This window comes from Cervus elaphus, chromosome 10, assembly GCF_910594005.1.
Source record: "Cervus elaphus chromosome 10, mCerEla1.1, whole genome shotgun sequence".
Classification (NCBI taxonomy): Eukaryota; Metazoa; Chordata; class Mammalia; order Artiodactyla; family Cervidae; genus Cervus; species Cervus elaphus.
The window spans coordinates 47,843,323-47,863,389 of NC_057824.1; the positions used below are offsets into that span (position 1 = coordinate 47,843,323).

At 54.5% G+C, this 20,067-nt stretch overlaps 1 protein-coding gene across 4 annotated transcripts in view; it reads left to right on the top strand.

Annotated features, from left to right (window-relative positions):
* The window catches only part of LOC122701745 (NADPH--cytochrome P450 reductase), a 63,505-nt gene that overhangs the window by 30,998 nt on the left and 12,440 nt on the right, over positions 1-20,067 (top strand). For 2 of the 4 annotated variants that reach the window (XM_043915017.1, XM_043915016.1), the window contains one exon: positions 7,747-7,938. In XM_043915017.1, the coding sequence (XP_043770952.1) occupies positions 7,754-7,938 (185 nt within the window). In that variant the 5' untranslated portion in view covers positions 7,747-7,753. Of the gene's footprint in view, positions 1-5,757; positions 5,906-7,746; positions 7,939-17,528; positions 17,803-20,067 lie in introns of those variants that run through there. The other 2 variants (XM_043915015.1, XM_043915018.1) reach the window with 2 other exon arrangements.

A 20,067-nucleotide genomic window follows, 5' to 3' on the forward strand; every position in this document is an offset into this window, starting at 1 on the left:
GAGCGTAGGAACCTCCGTCCCTCCGTTACCACTTCTGCAGTCCAGGGCTGCCGCCACCTCTGTTTCCTGACCACCCAAAGCAGGGATCAGCTGCCTCTCAATCTTCTCTTCAGGGTAAACCTCTCTGGTTCCTTTCTGGTTTCTCCTGTGTTGTGTTTTGTTTGTAACCGTTTGTAACCCTGTCAGTGGGCCTTTAGTGTAGGTCCACTCTGGGAAGGCCCCGTAGGCTCTGGCCCATCCCATTCCCTTTTCTCGGAAAGGGAGGCATAGGATCTGTTTTGCAGGCTTGCTGTGTGAACATGCCCAGTGAATGGTGGCATGCCCTGCTGGGAATGGGGCGGTTCTGATGGCCCTTTGGGGGTTCTCATCACACCAACACCCCTTATTCCCGATCAGGCACTAGAGGCAGAAGCCGACCTCGGAGCAGGTCTGCCCAGACCTTGAGTAGACCAGGGCAAGCCCTGTAGCTCTGTGCTTTTCTTTTCTGTATTTGTATTTACAGTCAATGAAGGCAAAGGGCTGGTCAGGACGGTGTTGACTTAAAGATGCACATGAGAGCTGTGAGATAAGTTTTATTGGGGGCAAAATGAGGGCTGCAGCCTGGAAGACAGCACCTCAGTTCTGAGAAACTGCTCCAGAGAGATGGGGGTGGTGGGGGAGGACAGTATGCATGTGATTTTGGTAAAGGGGAAATACATGCAATCAGGCACAGATTTTTCCAGAAGGTTCCTGCTCATCTCATGAAGCTTTTTGCTAGCCACAAGGAGCAGTCATCACCATGAAGGATTTTAGTGCTTTTCTAGGTATAAGAATTGGGCTCATGAAATCAGCTCCTGAAAATGTCTATCTGAAGACCTGTCCTGCCAGTTTTTCTCCTGAGCACAGACGCCTCATTTCTGCTCTCCACCCTGAGCTCCCTTCAGGGGGTGTTGAAGGTCAGCAGCTGCAGTAGCCCGTGATTTAATCCCCGTAGGGGTAGATGACAAGTGCCGATTTGTAGTTGAGGGGGTGAGCCATATGAACTTGGCTTAGAGAAGCCCAGCCCTTCCTCCTGGGTCTCTTCTTCACATCTCATGTCAGATGTGTAGGGGCTTCCCCCACCAAACACGGCAACTGGGTGCCCTGCAATTTAACTCCATGTTGATACTGTCTACCTGGAGATAGAGTCAGATCCCATAGGGTGAGGGCGGATCCCGAGGATCCCAAGCCCAGGAGTTTCTGTCCCTGTAGACTTAGGGTCACCTTCCCAGCACGTGGCTGTGCTCACCAACCTGAAGCTCCCTGAGCCCCGTGCTTCTGGAATTTGAAGGAGGCCTCCTCCTGTAGGGATGATCAGTTATTCACTCCGTTTCCAGCCCCTCTCCCCTCTCTGGAGAAGGTGTTGGGGGCAGGGACTGAAAATTCCAAGCTTATCCCCTGGAGAAGGAAGTGGCAACCCGCTCCAGTATTCTTGCCTGGAGAATCCCGTGGACAGAGGAGCCTGGTAGGCTACAGTCCATGAGGTCACAAAGAGTTGGACACAACTGAGCAACTAAATAACAACAACAAATTCATGGCTTGGTCTTCCTGGTAACCGGCCCCCACGCAGGATTCCACTCACAGTTACATTGGAACAGAAGATGCTCCTGGTGCTTGTATCACTTAAGAAATTCCAAGAGTTTTAGGATAGAAACTCTGTGCCAGTAACAGGGGGCAGAGGCCACTATATGTATGTATATGTATTTTTTCTGTTATCTCACAGCACCCATATGAAGTCTCTTATACCCATAAATTGCCCTTGCTAACTTTTAGTAGTGTTAACTAAGTTGTACCCTCAGAATGCCCCCAGAGTTCATTGCCAAGGGCTTAGGGGATCTGTGGGTTCACACTGCTCTGGGTTCAGGCCAGGTGGCTGAGGCCCCAGAGAGACCGATAGAAGAAACAAGTGCACGTGGCTGTCTACCACTGGTTGCAGTTCCGGGGGTCAGCGGCCGTGGGACTTTGTCAGCTCCGTTTATGCTGAGTGATGCTAGCTCGCTCTTCTGCCTGCTTCTCGCCAAGTCATGCTTTCACAGATCCAGCTTCTCTGGCTGCCTTCCTCTTTCGCGTCCTTGCATCAGACACAGTGCCCGTCACATGTCTCCACATCCTACCCATAAGCCCTGTTAATTGGGGGAAAAGGCATCAGCCAGGGCGTTTGGGCATCTGCGGGGAACGTGGGCCTGCATGAGTTCTAGCCTAGGGTGCCTTGGTCATCGCTCCACGTCTGCACTGATCCTGTGGGTGCAACCACTGTTTGGGGTTACCACCCTGCCACCTGGTTCTAACCGTGCCACACCCTCACCCTGTCATCACTGCCACTCAGAGCTCAAAGGCTTAGGCACGTAGAACACTCCTTCACGTGCTGGTCTTAAGTCTCCTTTTAAAGGCCAGCCTCTTACTCACCACCCTTATACTCACATACAAATGCATCTTGTCCTAACCACTCGAGTCACACTAGATTCTGTAACTACTGCTCTTTTATCATTTGTATCAGTGGTTACAAGTGAGTAACTACTGCTTTATCAGGAGGCACATGCTTCCTCCAGCTGGAACTTTTCCCTCCTTTACCTGACTGGTGGACCCTGGTCATTGTTCATACCCCAGCTCAGAGCTTGGTCCCTGGGCGACCCATCTTTGACTGTTTGGACCATCTTCCCTTCTTCCTCAGAGCTCTGTTTTCCTGTACGTGTGGCCCCTCTGTGGTTTGAAACCACTGGAATATGCCTACAGTGTCAGAAATGGGTTGGCACCCTCCATCCCCCACCAGCGTGGTGACAGAGGAGGCCTGACAAAAGAGAGGACTTAAATAAGATTTAGAGTGTTATAATACCCAAAATGCTCAGGATCCAATTAAAAAAAAATCACTCACCATCCTAAGAACTAGGAAAAATCTCAAGTTGAATGAGAAAAAGCAGTCATACAAAAGATAAAGAAGAGCCGGACAGACAGCTTAGAACTGAAAAATATCATAGCAAAAAGAAAAGACCAAAATTCCATGGATGGCACCATGGCGGAACTGGCAGAGGAAACCACCAGTGAACTTAGAAGAGTGGAAATTATGCAGTCTGAGAGAAGCCAGAGTGATAAAACTGAGCATAGCCTCTGGGACTTGGGGACACCAAAACACACTTAGGTCATCTTGGCCCCAGACGGGGAAGGGAAAGAGGGTGGGGCCGAGAAAGAACTTCGAGACAACATAGCTGAAAAGTTCCCAGGCCTGCAGATTCAAGAAGCTGAGTGAATGGCAGACAGGATAAACCCAGAGAAAGCCTCACCGGCCTTGTGTGGGTTTAAAAGGACACTCTAGCCAGAGGGGAGTGTGTTCCATTGCTCTTTTGAGCAGTGGTCTCAGCAGGCTGCGTTGGGGAGGCCCTGACTTAACGCTCAGGCTCTGGAGGATTAGCTGTTAGGCAAGAGCAGGCTTGGTTTCCCTGAGGATTCTCTCTCTTATCTTGAAGAACCTTGGCAGAGGTTTGTGACCCTGAGCAGCCCCTCCCCCCGCTGCAGCGGGGTGGTGGGTGGAGGGGTGGTCCTGGGCTCCCTGGAGGCAACAGTGCCTGCTTGCCTGGGTGATGTGCACAGCAAAGGGGTCGCGTAAACCGCTCGCTGGCTTCCTTCCTTCCTTCCTTCCTCTTGCTGCATTCATGCCAACTCACTGTGATGTCAGCGCCAGCTCAGTCGATCAGTTACTGACGAGAAGTTACGTACGGTGAGAGCAAAGCTGCCAATACTTTCTGGAGGACGATCTGAGACATCAGGTGTTGTCAACAGCTGGATGGAGAAAGAGCCCTTCTCTTTTTGCCACGTTTGTCCCTGCAAAAGCTGACTTAGCTCTTGCCACGTCCTTGGCCCTGGGTGGCCAGCGGTTTGTTCACCCTGCTCTGCAGGCTGTTGGGCTGCCCCGGGGACTGCTGCTCAGTCGCCTCCGACGCTCTGCGACCCCACAGACTGTAGCCCTCCAGGCTCATCTGTCCATGGGTTTCTCCAGGCAAGAATACTAGAGTGGGTTGCCATTTCCTACTCCAGGGGATCTTCCCAACCCAGGGATCGAACCCACATCTCTTACATCTCTTACATTGGCAGGTGGGTTCTTTACCACTAGCACCACCTGGGAAGCCTTGGCATTACTGCCTTTGACCGTCAGCATCAGTGGGAATTGGCTCATTGGTGCAATCAAAAGGAGGAATAGCACCTATCTATCTATGCCCGTTTCCATATGTACACTGTCTTAATGATAAAAGTGAAAACTTAGGTACAGACCTACCTAATATATAATAAAAGATTGAATCAGACCTGCTCTGTTTGAGGTGGGGGAGACTTACTTGGCTGGTCTTTGATGAACCCCGCTTTTTTCTGTGTCTAATTTTTACATGTATAAACATGAAAGCTTCCTTCCTGCCCATAAGGGATTTGCCTGGCGACAGGCCTGTGGCAAGAGCCTGGTCTGGTTAAGAACTTCCTCTATTTTCTCACAGCCTTTTTATTTTCTTCTGTTGCTGACAGATGTTGCTTTTGGCCCCATGAGCTCTGTACCGTTTGGTTTTCCTGCTTCCCACTAAGTGCAAAAGAATCAATGATGGAAAGGTAGCGTGCACAGGGCTCCCAGCGTCTCCCTGAGGGCCTGTGGGGACGTCAGACTGTCCATGGTCAGCCCCCCACACTTGGAATGGAGAACACCTGCCAGGCAGGATGGTCAGATCTCTTCCACCTGAACGTTTCACATGCAGAGCAGAGTGGTTTTGTGCAGCGGGGTCTCGATTCCCTGACCTTGCTGAGGTGCCTTGGGGCGTCATTGCTGGTGCCCAGAGGTGCTCAGAGAGACTCCACGTCTGTGCCCCCGAGCGCAGCTTGGGGTGTTTCTCAGTACCAGTGTGAGGTCGTCTGCATTCCTTTTGACACTCTGTGTCTTTGCAAAGCTGGGATTTTGGAAGTTGTTGGGATCCAGCTACTCCTAAATGGAACTCTTTAGTATGTCTATTGGTCTAGGGATACCATTTACTCAGATGCCAGGGGCCTAACCAGCCGAGGAAGTCTGGGGACCTGTGTCCTGGAGGATCACTGCATGGGCATGCTCCCAGCCCCTAAGTTCTTTTCAGTCTGCCGTCTTCATGTCAGTGGTTTATGCAGTTGATACATGCTGTGTGTTTTGGTGAATTCATTGACCTTTTTCATTCCATGAGAAGTTTTTTCCAGCCCTAGATGATGTGCTATGGCACCCCACTCCAGTACTCTTGCCTGGAGAATCCCATGGACGGAGGAGCCTGGTGGGCTGCAGTCCATGGGGTTGCTGGGAGTCAGACACGACTGAGCGACTTCACTTTCACGCCTTGGAGAAGGAAATGGCAACCCACTCCGGTATTCTTGCCTGGAGAATCCCAGGGATGGTGGAGCCTGGTGGGCTGCCATTTATGGGGTCGCACAGAGTCGGACACGACTGAAGCGACTTAGCAGCAGCAGCAGCAGATGATGTGCCAAGCACCGTGCCGGGAAAGGGTGACACCCCCCCCACCCCACCCCAGAAATGACGGTTGAGCCAAGGTCTGAGGACTGAGTGGGGAGCAGGGAGAAGGAGAGCACCCCAGGCCCTGGTCAGGGCCCTGGGGGCAGGGACGCAGGCTGGAGAGAAGGGCAGGTGGGTTTGTGTACACCTCAGTGGGACGATGGTGGTTAACAGCTTGTTCTCGGCTTCAGCCCCCAGGCACGTGGCTCTGATCCTAGTTGGGAAGCAGGAGGTGAAGGTTTGTCCTGACTTCCTCCTTGCCAGCCCGCCAGCCCTTCCTTCTCACCGCAAGCCAGATACCCAGATGTCTTGGGGGGACTGTTCGTCTCTCGGGAACTGGGGACAGAAAAGAGAGACATGTGTCCACTCCGTCCCCTCACTTGGGTGAGTGGCGAGCAAACCTCACCCCCCTGGAGCCTCCCGCCCTCCGGTGGAAATCAGATGGTCTCCAGGGTCCTTTCCTCCACCCTCTGCGGCTCTGGTCTGTCTGACATTTTACATCTCAGGGTCAGAGCTGTGGAGACCCCAGGTCTGAGTGCTGTGGTCGACTTGCGCGCGTGGCAAGAAGCAGTCATTTAGTTTTGTGGGTGTCAGTGACCCCTCGGTAAAGTAAGGGGGCCGGGCGGCCTGAGTCAGAAAGGCGGTGGGACAGGAAGCTGGCAGTCATTGCCGGGGGCTCTCCTGGGTCAGCACGTCAGCCCTGACGGGACCCCCAGGCGGGCTCCAAAACCATAAGGCCAGGTCCCCTCCACAGCAGAAGTCTCGGGGGCACACCAGACACCACTGCCAGGTCGGGTGGAAAGACGTGACTAACCCTGAGTAAACATTCATTGTGTTTATAAGTCAGTTCTTTAAACAGGACTTCTGGGTACTCGAGTTAAGACTGTCTTTTCACAACAGATATCAAAAAGGGTGAGCTGAGGTGATCTCGGGAACTCAGCCCCTGAGACCAGCACCTCGGATTAGTGACCAAGCTGAGAAGCAGGCTGGAGGGCCGCCCTGAGGGGCCCGCTCCCAGCCCTCAGCTGACCCGGGGCCCCCCGCCCCCTCCACCGTGGTTCCCGGAGGCAGTGACAGCTGATGGAAGTCATGTGTGAAGTAATCGCCCACTGCCCTCCTCCTGAGCTGTGACTCAGGCGTTTCTGACTGAGCCTGGAGCCATGGTTGTGCTGAGAGCACGCCACTGGCTAGGAGCAGTGATTGCAAAAGGGCGCAGGGAGATTGCAGAGCCGGCCCGGCCTTGGTGACAAGAGGCAGAAATGCGCCGTGTGAGTGTCTGGGCCTCTGCTGACTCACCTGTACACACCTGCGAGGTTTCAGTGGTGGAAGGACCAGTCGAGCCCTTCTCCAGGGGACTAAATAGGTTGGTGTGGGGGGAGTCCCCAGGAACACCATCTGGGAAGTCAGTCAATTGGTGTGTGTGGGGGGGTTCCCCCAAGACCACCGTCTGGCTCGGTGATTCAGCAGGACTCACAGGCCCTGGCAGAGCTGCTTTACTCCCGTCATGGTTGACTGTGGCCGCGGGAAACAGACCGAAAGCGCAGAGGAGGACTCGAGACGACAGTCTAGTAGGAACTGGCAGAAGCTTCTAGGTGTTCTCTGCCCGTGGGCGGACTCTCCACTGGGAGTCACACGACATGCTCCGCCGGTAGCCACATGTGGCCACGTGTCTCAAGTGCTGCCAGCCGGCGAGGCCCCCTTGAGCCTTGGCGTCCAGTATTCTTACTGAGAATCAGTCTCGAAGGCCTGGGGCTCCGCCATGTCTGAGCTCACCTCTTGAATCTCCAGCACCCCAGAGGTCCTAGCAGTACGATGTGACTCAGAGCCCCAGGTGTTCCCCTAAACTGCACCATTAACATAAACCGTCTGGGTGACCCAAGGTCTCAGGTATGCGAAGACATTCTTATCAGGCAGCACATTCCAGGGGCTCAGAGGTTATTTCCTTGGAGCTCTCCAAGGGCAGGTCCCTGAAGACCTGTGGAGCGTGCCAGGTTTGGGGCATCCCAGTCCTGGTTCCAGCCTGTGCCCTGGTGCACCTGGGGCTAAGCAGGCACCGCGCGGGTTGCATGCTTGCTCAGTTCTCATCCCAGCTGCAGCTCCGGCCCCAGGGCTCTGCCTGTTGCTTGTAGCCCTTGGGGTGTGCAGCCCAGACCGAAGTCTTCAGGGGGCTCCCCAGCAGGCCCCAGGCGGCCCTGGCTGACATCTGTCATTCTTTCTCTCGACAGATTCCTGATGAACATGGCAGACTCCAACATGGATGCCGGCACCACCGTGTCTGAGACGGTGGCTGAAGAAGTGTCCCTTTTCAGCACGACGGACATGATCCTGTTTTCTCTCATGGTGGGTGTCATGACATACTGGTTCCTCTTCAGGAAGAAAAAAGAAGAAGTCCCCGAGTTCACCAAGATTCAGACCACGTAAGTGACAACGCTCAGGGTCCCCCGCAGAGCACGTCTCTGCCATCCTGCTAGCGGTGCTCAGGCAGGAGCGAGCCGGCTGAGAGGGCAGGGGCCCCTCGAGCATCTTGGGTTTTGCCTGGTTGGTGGGCTCTGCTTCTGGTCTAGCTTCACAAGCCCTTCTGTTTGCGTTGCACCTCACGTTGGTCAAGGTCCTTTGATGCCTGTCTCATATTCAGGCGTCACAGGAACCAGTCAGAGCAGAAGTCACCGCGCGCCGTCAGTAACCTGACGCTCTGGGCATACCAGGTCCTTAGCACAAGGCAGCCAGTTAACATCTCACTCCAGGCCCCCGATCGTGCCTTTCGAAAACACACGGGCTTACCGAGGCACCATCCTCAGAGCCAGGGCGCAAGGTAACCGGTCCTTTTGGGATTCCCTTGCATCCTTTTCACTGTCGACAAGGAGAGACTTGCAGTTTGATGCTGCCTTAGCATGTCCTTATCACCTAACAGCTGCTCATTTCTCTTTTTATTTTATTTTTTAAAATTTATTTAATTGGAGGATGATTTCTCTTCTCTTTTTAACTGAAGAGAGGAGCCTGGAGCTTAGCATTTGGTTGCGGTCGGAGCGGGTGGTGGTGACAGCATGAGGGAAAGCTGCTTTTTTCTCCCCGACCCTCAGTGCTCAGACTGAACGCGTCTCTGACCAAGCAGTCCTCCAGCTCTCTGGACCCCAGCTGGGTGTGACGCTGTCTCCTGAGTTAGCATCAGCTCCCCAGGTTACGGGCTCAGCCCCACAGGAGCGCCCCCCACCCCCTCAGTCCAGGTGCCAGCAACCACCTGGGTCAGAAGTTCCCATAACCCCCTGCTTGGGTTTGATTAATTTGCTAGAGGGGTTCACAGAACTCAGGAAGACATCATTCTCACTAGATCACCCGCTTAGTGTTATTTAGCAAGAATAAAAGGAATCAGAAACAGCCAGATGGAAGAGGCTCAGCGCAGGGTGTGGGGGAGGGGTGTGGGGCTCCCCGGCTCCCCTGCCCCTCTGGGCTGCCACCTGCCCAGCCCCTCCATGTCGTCAGCAGCTCCAGGACGCTCCAAACCCCATCCTTTTGGGTTTTTGTGGAGGTTTCGTTGTGTGTGCATAATTGATCAAATCATTGACTGTTGGGCATTAATGCAGCCTCCAGGCCCACTCCCCTCCCTGGAGGTCAGTAACTCTAAACGCAGCGAGCCCACCCTCACGGGGCTCTTGTGGGTGGCGTCTGTGGCATCAGCCCACTCCAGCCCTGCCACTCGGCGGCTGCTTAAGTGTTTGTGTCCCAGAGTGTGTGTACCGAGCACTGCGCTGGACGCCACAGGTACGCGAGTTTGGCCTTTATGTTGAAGAAGCTAAGAAGTCAGGACGTGGAAATGTACTTTAAAAAGTGGTTCCTGAAACACTTTCAGCTCAGCAGGGTGGGTGGCCTTATCACTGACGATGGAGGGAGAGGTGAGCAGGCGGGAGACACAGGCTCTGGCGGTCTCTACTGAGGTATCCCCTCTCGGAAAGGCCAGAAAGTTGTGCTGTAGGAAGGGGGCCATGTTCCCAGACTTCAAGTGCTTTGCCAGCAGAAGGCCAGAGTTGGGCGGGGAGGCCTGGCAGGTGCGCAGAGGCCAGCCTGTGCCCCTGCAGCTGGACAGGTACATTCCTGGTGTGGCAGAGTATTCTTGGTGAAAAGGTATGGCACTCAAGAGGACCAGTGCCCAGGTCCCAGTTTAAAGGGGCCCTGCGCCTGCTCATCTGTAAGATGCAGGCGTGTCCCCACCCCTGCCCCCGAGGGACGCTGTGCCACGAGAGAGCCTGGAGCCTCCATTCTCCCGTTACGGGGTCCCTGGGCTCACTAGATGGACTTGAAACAGAACTCCTAGACCTCACAGATTTGTAGACTCAAATAGTTTCTCTTTGCCAGAGTGCTGAAACTCTATTTCCCTCTCATAATCCTAAAATTTTCACCCTACGTGTTTCAGTCCCCTTCTTGTCCCTCATGGTATCACGCTGAATACCTTGTGGCCAGGGTCCTACGTGGGCACTGTAAGGAGAAACTGTCATAGAGCAGTGGTTAGGGTCTGGGCCTTGACAGTGGTTATGAAGGTTTGAGTCCTGACCCCACCCCACCCTGTATTAGTCTTGTGACATTTGCCCTCGCTTAATCTTTTGAAGTTTGTGTCTTCAGTTATAAATTGGAGATAACCGTAGAACTGACCTCATATGGCTGTAAAAATTAACCGACATACTCTGTCATAGAGCTGTTTGCCCAGCTCCTGGTGCTTGACGAGCCCTCATCATTAATACCATCTCCAGTCTTACAGGAACCTTCCAGAACACCATCATTACCCTGTCTTGCAGAGAAGGAAGCTGAGGTGCTAGCGATCGAGTGTGCCCAAGGTCACCTAACTTAACAAGAAGCAGAGCTGTTTTTTTTTTTTAAACCCAAATCTACAGATTCCACAGCCCCCATTTTTCCCCGCTTTGCCAGGCTGCCTTCTGTCTCTTAGGACGTGGTTAATATCCCAATTTAAAGGTGAGAGAACTGAGACTCAGAGAGGTCACCTCGCTGATACACCCGGGCCACGAGGCTGGCCTCCTGCTGTGAATCCCTCCATGGTGTCCCTACCCTCGTGTGCCTCCAGTGAACGCAGGTGTTTCCAGTCTCAGCTCGGTGCCTCCCTCACCCACCAGGCCCGCAGAGAGCCAGTGGTGTGGGGACTGTCCACAGCCCACGGCTGGATCAGGAGTTCTCACTGATGCCCAGTGCCTTCCAGTTGGTCTTTTAAGGCCTTTTCAGGCCGTCACCACCTGGGATAGTGAGTCCAGACCTTTGGGATGTTTTTTAAAATCCAAGCCAGTGGGAGCGGCTGTGTCTGACAGCAAGCACAGGATGCGTGTCCGCAGCCCCCCGACCCTGGACTTCGGGGTCCTGGCAATCCCCAAGGAGCCCCCATGTCCGCAGGTGAATCTCCCAGGCATGCTGGCCTCGGGGCGGCCCTCACCACAAGGCTGGATTGGGCTTCGGAACCTCAGGAGCCCAGGGAGGGCTTCAAGGAAAGGTCAATTCTAGAAGGCCTCTGTGGTATTTTTCATAAGCTCTTTATTGAACTGCATAACATGCAGACATAAAAGTGCACAGATCTTAAGCACATGGTTTGATCATTTGTCACAAAAGGGACATAATCATGTGAGAAACTTCCCCCACCAGTCTCGCCCCCAGGTCGCCTGCTCTCCTGACTTCTCATTGACAAGTGTCAGCTGTGTCCCGGGATGTGTAGCGTTTGGCCATTTTTCCTGAGGTTTCTCCATGTCATGTGTAGTGATAGTTCTCTCGTTATTATCATTACATGGCGTTCAGCTGTGGGAGTAAACCATGATCTACTCACTTCCGTCATGAAGGCACTTTAGATTGCTTCAAGCCTAGGGCATTGTTACCAGCGGTCCCGCAGGGAACACCTGTATAAGTGGACACGGTTCCCATGTGGACGTAGCTCTGTTGGGTGTGTGGTGGACATGGACGTGGGGTCAGAAGGAAGGCTCATGTGTACCTCTGTTAGATACAGCCAGTTTTCCAGCCTGCGAGTACCAGCTTCCAGTCCTGCCCCCAGCATGCAGGGGTTCAGTTGCTGCCCATCCTCACCAAAACCAATACTTTCGTCAATTAAAAAATTTTAGCCTTTCTAGGGAATTCCCTGGCGGTCCAGTTTTTAGGACCTGTTGTTTTCCTTATCAGCGCCTGGGTTTGATCCCTGGTCAGCAAACTAAGGGGTTTCTGGTTTCTCCTGCAATGCAAGAGATCCAAGTTTGATCCCTGGGTCAGGAAGGTCCCCTAGAGGAGGAAGTGGTAGCCCACTCCAGTATTGTTGCATGGAAAATACCATGGACAGAGGAGCCTGGTGGGCTGCAGTCCATGGGGTCGCAAAGAGTTGGACACAGCTGAGCAACTAAACCACCACCACCACCACTACAGCGAACTAAGACCCCACAAGCTGCATAGTACAGGCAAAAAACAATTTTTTAATTAAAAAGAAAAAACAATAAAATTTTAGCCATTCTAATGGGCATGTAGTGGTACCTGTTTTAATCACGTTTCAGTGATTTTTCGTGTTTACTGGCCACTGAGGTATCTTTTGTGAAGGTCATTCAAGACTTTGCCCATTTTTTTCTTGTCAGGTTATTGACCTTCATTTGTCACAGTTCTTCATGTATTCTGGATCCGAGTCCTTTGTTAGATATTTACGTATTGTCAGTATCTTTTTGTAATTTGCCTTTTAAACTCTCTTAATAGTATCTATCTTTTTGTGATCAGAAGTTCTTAAACTGGTCCAATTTGTGAACTTTTGGTTGGCCTTCACATTTATGGTTAATGCTCTGGTGTCCAGTTTAAGAAACTTTATCTTATGGTCATGGAGCTTGTCTTTTGTATTTTCTTCTGAAAGCGTCACTCTTGTAGTTTTTATCTTAGATCTGCCATCCAGCTGAAATTGATTGGGTATCCGCAAATTGTCAGGGCCCTTTGAGATTCATTTTTTCCTTTACGGATATCCATGTATTCAGTCCAGCACCATTTATTACAATAAAAAAGGTCATCCTTTTCTCACTGCATTAAAGCATCATCACTGTGGCTATAAATCAGGGGACCAGATAGATGGGGGTTGACTTCTAGACTCCTTGTTCCGTTGATTTGTTTTCTGTCCTCTCCCCAGTACCACACTGTTCTGTTTTCTATGATTTTATAGTAACTGTTGACTTGGCATCTGGTAGTCCAAGTCCTCCAGCTTTGTTCTTTTAAGATTCTGTTGGCTTTTGGGGGCCCTTGGCATTTCCAAATAACTTTTTTTTTTTTTTAACTTGGCCAAAGCTCAGCTTGTGGGATCTTAGTTCCCCAACCAGGGATCAGACCCTGACCCCAGCAATGAAAGCGCAGAGTCCTAACCATTGGACTTGTAGGGACTTGCCTCCATGTAACTTTCAGAGTCAGTTTGTCAATGTCTACCAGAACAAATGAAACAAAAAAACCCTGCTGGGATTGGATCGAATCTCTCAATTAATTGGCCTCTTCCAGTATTGAGCCTGAGCCTTCTAATCCGAGAACCTGGTTTTACCCCCCTGGGGAGGTGTTTTGAACAGTTTACAATAGCAATTAAAGACTTGTAATAGAGAGCAGTTACAAGCAGCGCATCCTCATGGTAATAATCCCTCTTTCATCTCTACTCTCTCTTACTCCTCCCCCTTTGCTCAGCTTGTACCTCTGGGCAGAGCACTTGGGGCCAGGGCAACTCCCAATGGGGGGGACCCCAGGGTGGGGTCTGGAGCTCAGGGGGCCCCTCTGTGCCCGCATGCACTTTGCTCGCACATATAATACAGCCTCCTTCCTGTTGGGTGGGAATTTGTTCCTTTCCTCCTCCCATGGTGCAGAGGTAGTGTCCCATTCCTGTCCTGTCCTCTTTCTGGGTCTCCAGCTCAGCCCTGTCGGAGTGAAGATACTTGGAGAAAGGCCGTTGACTTAGTAAATGCTAAAATCTGCACGTGTGTCTGCCTCTCCGGCAAACTGGCTCACAGGCTGGGTGTGGCTTACATTTTTTTTTTTTAATTTACAACATTGAAAGCCCTAGCAATTTCACTTAAAACTTACTTCTACATAGCCTTTTTTGAAAAACGGGGGGAAAAAAAGCAGCCCAGAGGACCCAGCCATGCTGTGAGCCCACCGTGACCACGGCCAGCAGGGGCTGGGGCTGAGCAGGGCCACCCATGTCAAGGGGGTCTGCACGGCAGCCTGCACCCCCAACCAACCCCGGCCGTGCTCCCCTCGGCTCTGCTCACAGCCCTGGGAAGCCCTCACCCCCGCAGCCTGCTCCTCTTGTGGCGCCTAAGAGTGCTTTCAGGAGAAACAAAGCTGCTTCTTACGGAACGTTACAAGCAAACACCGAAGCATGGAGGGGAACCCATGCCCCCGTCACCCAGTTTCAGCAGCTCTCCGCTCCTGGCCATTCACCACTCTTGCCAGATTATCTTAAAGCTGGCATATGATTTCATCATTAGTCCTGTAACTCATATGAATTATGAATAAAGAAATCACATGATTTCATAGGAAATTAGAAATATCTCCTGTGAAACTATACGGAAACCTGAACGAGGAGAATATTTCAGTTCTGTCACATTCGAGGACTTCCCCTTTCTGAACCTAACACACCACCTCCCTCCAACCCCACATTGAGTATCATTGGATACTCGGCCAGCATTGTTCATTGTTCCCTGAGTGACTGAGCCGTTTTTTTTTAAACCCTTTTTTTTTTTAAAGATTCAGGATCTAAAACCATACATCACAATTGATTACTCAATCTTTCAGTCTGTCTTTCAGAGGTGTCAGGTCTACATGCAGTAAAATTCTTTTTTTTTTTTTTTTAATATATTTCATTTATTTTATTTGGTTGCATTGAGTCTTAGTTACAGCATGTGGGATCTAGTTCCCTGACCAGGGATGGAACCCAGGCCCCCTCCATTGGGAGCACAGAGTCTTAGCCACTGGACCACCTGGGAAATCCCCCAAATTCTCCTTTTTTAAAAAAAAATTATTTTGAATTGGAGGATAATTGCTTTGCAGTATCATGCTGGTTTCTGCCATGCACATTCCCCTTTTTAAAGTGCACAGTTTGATGAGTCCTGACAGGTGTGTGCAGTTGTGTAACCAGTGTTATGGTCAAGAGAGAGGACATTCCGCACCCCAGGAAGCACCTCCACCCCAGGTCCCTTCACAGCTGGCACTCCCCAGCCCCCACCTCTGGCAACTGCTGATCTTACTTCTGTCCCTGCAGTTTTGCCTTTTCTGGAAAGTCATGCTCATTGGGACTGTGGCCTCTTATGCCTGGTTGCTTTCCCGTCACACGATGATAGGTCTCTCTTGGTCCGAGGGCTTCATTCCTGTGACTCCCTCACAGTATTTTTTGTTGAAGAAACCAGATCATTTGCTTCCCCAAGTTTCCCGCGGTCCAGATTTTACTGACTGCATTCCACTGGGGATTGCTTCTGCAAAGCCACAAAGGAGCTCGTTTTCCTCCGTGACCTTTGTTTGACAACTTGCTCTCAGCAGAAAGGCCAGGAAGACCAGGAGTCGAGGCCACCAGCACCATCTCTGACCATTCTCTATCTCTGAGTGCTGTCATGCCTGCTGACTCTGCACACCCAGCTTAGGGCCGCCTTTCCCAGACAGGGGTCCTTGGCTCTGGAAACGCAAATGGGTTTTACAAAGAGCAAAGCGCGAGGAAAGGCCGTGGAGGGTGGACCGTGCCCGAAGCCACCTGCATCCGTGGGGGACATGGCGAGGACGTGGGCTCAGGACGTTCACGCCACGCCTGTGCTCGGAGTTGGGGGTTTTTCGATGCCACCTGACCACGAGGGACCACTCCTGGGATTGGGGAGGTTTCGCCATTCTAGCCAGTGTCCCAAAGCTCAGACGTGACCTGTCTGGGAAAGCGATACAGGGCCGAGTGTCAGTGGACCTTCTGACCTCACTGGGCGTCACCCGGGCTCTCGTGCTGGTGGCTTCATCTCTGGGGGCCAGGCACCAGGGCGCAGGGACACGGGGCATCCTCAGGCCCTCACGGGTAGGTGGGACACACGAGGGTGGTACAGTGGACAAGGCTCAAACAGCCCGAGGCACCACTGGGGGGGATGTCAGCAGGGAGGTGCCCCCCAAGCTGAGTCTGGAGGCTGAGTAGGAAGCCAGGAGAGGGCCGTGTGTGCTGACGCCGGGACTAGGAGAACAGGGCCTGCTCTGGGGAAGGCGCATCCTGGCAGGGCCTGGGTGTAAGTCACCAAGGGAGTCGGGGGTGGTGAAGGGAGCCGAGATAGGAGAGCTGAGGCCGGGGAGGGGCCCGTGAGGCCTTGGCGTTTTATCTGACCCTTATGGGGAGCCGAGGGGAGGGCTGGTGCCAGGGCAGCCCCGAGAGTCATGGTTTGTGTCCGGTCCTGGGACGCAGTTTGGAGAGGATTGGAGGACGGTCATCGGGAGGCATCCTGCTGACCAGGGCCCATGGTGTCCGCCGGGGGGTCCACCAGGGGAACAACACCCCCCCACCCCAAGGCTCAGAGCACCCTCAGTGATGGAGGAATCCCTGGGAAGGGCAGTGAAGTGTTCACGGGGACCGCCGGGGCAGCCGGAGAGATGCAGCCTTGCTCTGCTGGGGGCGGGGGAGCAGACCCAGGGTTCCTCTGAGCTTTCCTGGGCCTGGAGTTACTGCTTAAGCCCCAGGCTTCACTCCCCTCCAGAGTCAAAGGGGGCAGAATCCTTTCCCCCTTCCCGGTGGGGGTGGGTGGGGCAATTACCTGAAGCAGAAAAGGAAGTGGACAGGAGTGCTCTGTAAGCAGGGGTCCCCCCCTTTCTTGTCTCTGACCCCTGGCCTCCCACACTGCTGCAAGCTCCCACCTGCCTCGCCGCTTTCTGCCTGCAGTGGTTCCCGCTCTGGGCCCAGGCAGTGGAGAAAGCTGCTGTTTCCTGTTTAAGCTCCAGGGAGCCACTTTGTTTTCACCCTAGGCAGCTTTTCCCAACCATTAGCTTTCTGCCATGAGGCTCCGGTGGGTTTGCCGCCTTCCACCACCTGCTCTGCCACCATCGGTGTCACCCAGCACTTGGCCCTTCTCCCGGCCTGCCGCCCTGGGGCCTGAGAACTTGTCGCTGCCCATGAGGCTCTGGAAGGGAGCCACTCGAAAGCAGCTGCCCCACATGTCGCCGGGAGCAAGGGAAAGTCTCAGAAGAAATCAGTTCCGCTTTGCTGAAAATTAAATTTCAGAAACCCTTCTGAGCGTGGCCTGGGACTGGAAAGAGAATGAATCACGCCAGCCCTGGTGGTTCATCTTGGTCCAAGTGACTCAGTGTTCTTGTCCACCCTCCCTCTGGCCAATCCAGTCCCCCCACCACCCCCGCTGTAGTTGACCTCAGAAACCAGAGACACTTCTGCTCCCAGTTTGGGGGTGGGGAGCCTAATTGGAACCGTTTGTGCTCCGGAGTCGTGTGGTCTCAGCCCCGCGCCTGGGCTAGCCGCAGCCTCTCCTGATGGCCGTGTACTTGGGTGCCTTCAAAGGGGGGCTCCCCACGTGGAACCATCTTAGCCCACCCTGCTGGGCGTCCCCTGCACTGCAGTGAGGGGCCAAGATGTGCTAGTTTCACGGACCCTCTACCCCAGGTGACTGGACCCAGGGTCGTAGGCTGTGTCACCCACAGTTCTTTGGTAGGGAGGGAGATGGGAGTCAGATGTAATTTAACAGGATCCCAGGGCGGCCGGCAGCAGGCTCCTTTATGGGGACGCATAGCAACCTGCTCCACTGCCTCCCAGGGTCCAGAGGAGCTTTGTTCAGCCTGCACGACTTCATTTTTTTTTTTCTTAAAGTGGAAAAGGGGGAGGCTGTGGGGAGAAAGGGCTCTGCTATAAACAGTTACCAAGGAGACCCCAGCCGGGGCTGGGGAGGTTTCCTCCTTCCCTTGGTCCATACAGGAGGAGGAGGGGTGTGTGCCAGACGCAGGGGCTCATGGGAGGCTCCAGCCGGGAGTCCCGGTTCCTCCCCGCTGGGCCCGCCAGATGCGGCCGCTCTCCCAGGCTCTGGGATCGGAGGCAGCAGGGGCTCGGCGGGGCTCCCGAGAGGACCAGAGTGTCTGGGAGGATGTGCGGCATCCACGGGCCGGGCTGCCCACCTCCAGCACTGGTAGAGAATGGACGGGGCCCGACCTGCTAGCTGCTGGCCCCCCGCACACGTCCAGGGGTGCAGCATTCTGCCTGACCCCGCAGTCCAGAGCAGCTGGGCATGAGAAGCCATGGGGTGCGCCTACTCAGCTCATCAGGACGAGCCCATCCCGAGGTCAGTTCCGGACAGCGTCCGGGCACCCCCACTGGGGTGTGGAGGGAACTTGCTCCCAGGCAGGGACGTCTGGAGGCATGAAGAGGGCACGGCCTCAAGGGCCCCTGGGGGTTCGCTGGGGCACGGCCACCCTGGACCCCGCGGTCCTGGTTTGCAGGCTGCCTGTCTCTGCTTCCGAAGAAAGCGGTTTAGACCAGAAACCAGGAGGGCCGCAGTCTCCCTACCCACTCCTCGCCCCATGAAAGATCAGGTTCCGAGTGCAGATCCCGGTGCGGAGCGGTCAGGAGAGGGGAGACCAGCTGAGGGTACCCAGGGGTGGCCCTGCTCAGGGCCTGGCAGCCAGGTGTCAGCGGTGGGAGCGTGAAGAGCCTGCCCCGTGTCGAGCAGTGACTGGAGGCACGGACAGGGTGTCCCCTCCTCCTCGGGTTTCCCGTCCCCCTTGTGGCTCTGTGGGCGTGATCTTTCCCAGGGGCTGAAGCTGAGGACAGTGCTGGCCTTCAGAAGTGCACGCCTGTCTCAGGAGCACCCTTTTCCTGGGGGTGGGGGCTCCTAGCACCTCGTGCCTGCCCTCTGACACCCCCAGCCAGACCTGCATAGAGGGCCCCTCTCCCCTCCCTGCTGGCCTGGAACACCCCCCTCCCTGCAGCTGCATGGGGAGCTCCCCATCCTTTGCCCTCCTCCCCAGAGCTCATCACTGCTGGCTGCCTGGGCCTCATCCAGGAGCCCCTCAGCTGCTGCGGCTTTCCCTCGCGGGAACCGTTTCCTCCCTGAGACTAGAGCCCAGTTCTTCCTCAGGCTTTTCTTGTCCCTCCGGGCACAGGGCCTGCTCCCTCTGGAGCCTGTGGCCTGCAGACGCCCCATCCATTTGGTCTTCTCACACCTCACCCTGCTGAAATCACAGAGCCACCCGAATACTTTCCTCTTCCCTCTCTATCCCTGAGAGTTAGAGAAGTTCCCAGTGCAGAGCACCCCACCGGGGCGGCTGCAAAGGAGGAGATGCAGGGTTTTCAACCTAGGAGTCCGAGGCCTCGAGAGGCCTGCCTTCTCCGGTCGGGGGCCTGTTTAGTAGAAGAACCAGGCTTTGACCCTGAGCCTCTCTGCTCCTGAGGTGTGGCCCCTCCACTTCCTCCGTGATTTTCCGAGCCTGGTGACAGGCCCTGGGAAGGTAGGGGCCACCTCGTGTAGTCTCCTGCCCACCCGCCCTTGGCTGGCCCGTGTCGCCTGGAGGTGGAGGACGGGCAGCCGGGTGCTCAGTGGGTGGGGGGTGTGCCCCAGTCCCTGTCTTCAGTGAGGACGCAAGTCCACTTAGCTGAAGCTTGTATGGAAGCCTCTGTCCTTTGAGAGGTGAGAGCTTTTCCACTGATGTCAGACCCTCAGGTGGGTGGGGAGCCTCCAAAGGCCTCTGAGGCCACCCCAGCCAAGCTCCTGCCGGGCGAGGACTCAGGACCGAGCACCCAGAGCCGATAAGGCCTCGTGGGCCAAGTGCACTCAGTGCTCCTGCTGACTGCAAAGAGACACACAGGCAGCTCCCCCCAGTTGCGACACCCAGCCCTCAGGCTGAGCAAGAACACCCTGAAGGAAGTGCTTGGATGGAGGCGTGGAGACGCATTGAAGATGGTAACGGACAGTCTCATGTCAGTGGCAGGGAAGGCGCTCTGGAGGGGAGCTTGGGCCTCATGTTTTCGGGATAAGCAGGAGTCCGTGGGAAGAGGGTTAAAGGAAGGGCGCTCTAGGCCACGGCGCTGTGGGTCCAAGGGCACGGAGGAGCTAGGAGATGGCCAGCTGGTCACTGTGGCCGAGCGTTTAGATGGTGGAGGAGGGTGGATTCTGAATCGGAGGGCCCCATTTCTTTAGTTTGGCTTCTCTGCTGTGGGTCTCTCTCAGGGTGTGTCTGTCAGCCATCCTGACGTCCAGACAGGAGGCAGTGGTGGTGACAGGACCCTAGGGACCGTCACGGAGGGGTGGGCTCGGGAGGGGGCTGGCAGGCGAGGCCAGGACAGATTCTGAAGGGACTTGTGTGCCTCCAGCCTGTGGGTCATGGGAGCCGTGGAAGGTTTTAGAGTGCAGCAGTAGTGTGTTCAGAATCGTATTTGGGAGACTCCTGGTTGTCTTGAGAGGTGAGACAAAGCCAGGGGACCATGGGATGGTGAGGGTCCGGGAAGTGAACTTGACCCCTCATTCTCATGCTCTCATGTACCCACAGGTCAGCCCTGGCCCCGCGAGGTGTTGGATTTGGGTTTACCAGGTCCGGGAGCCTGGGTCCTG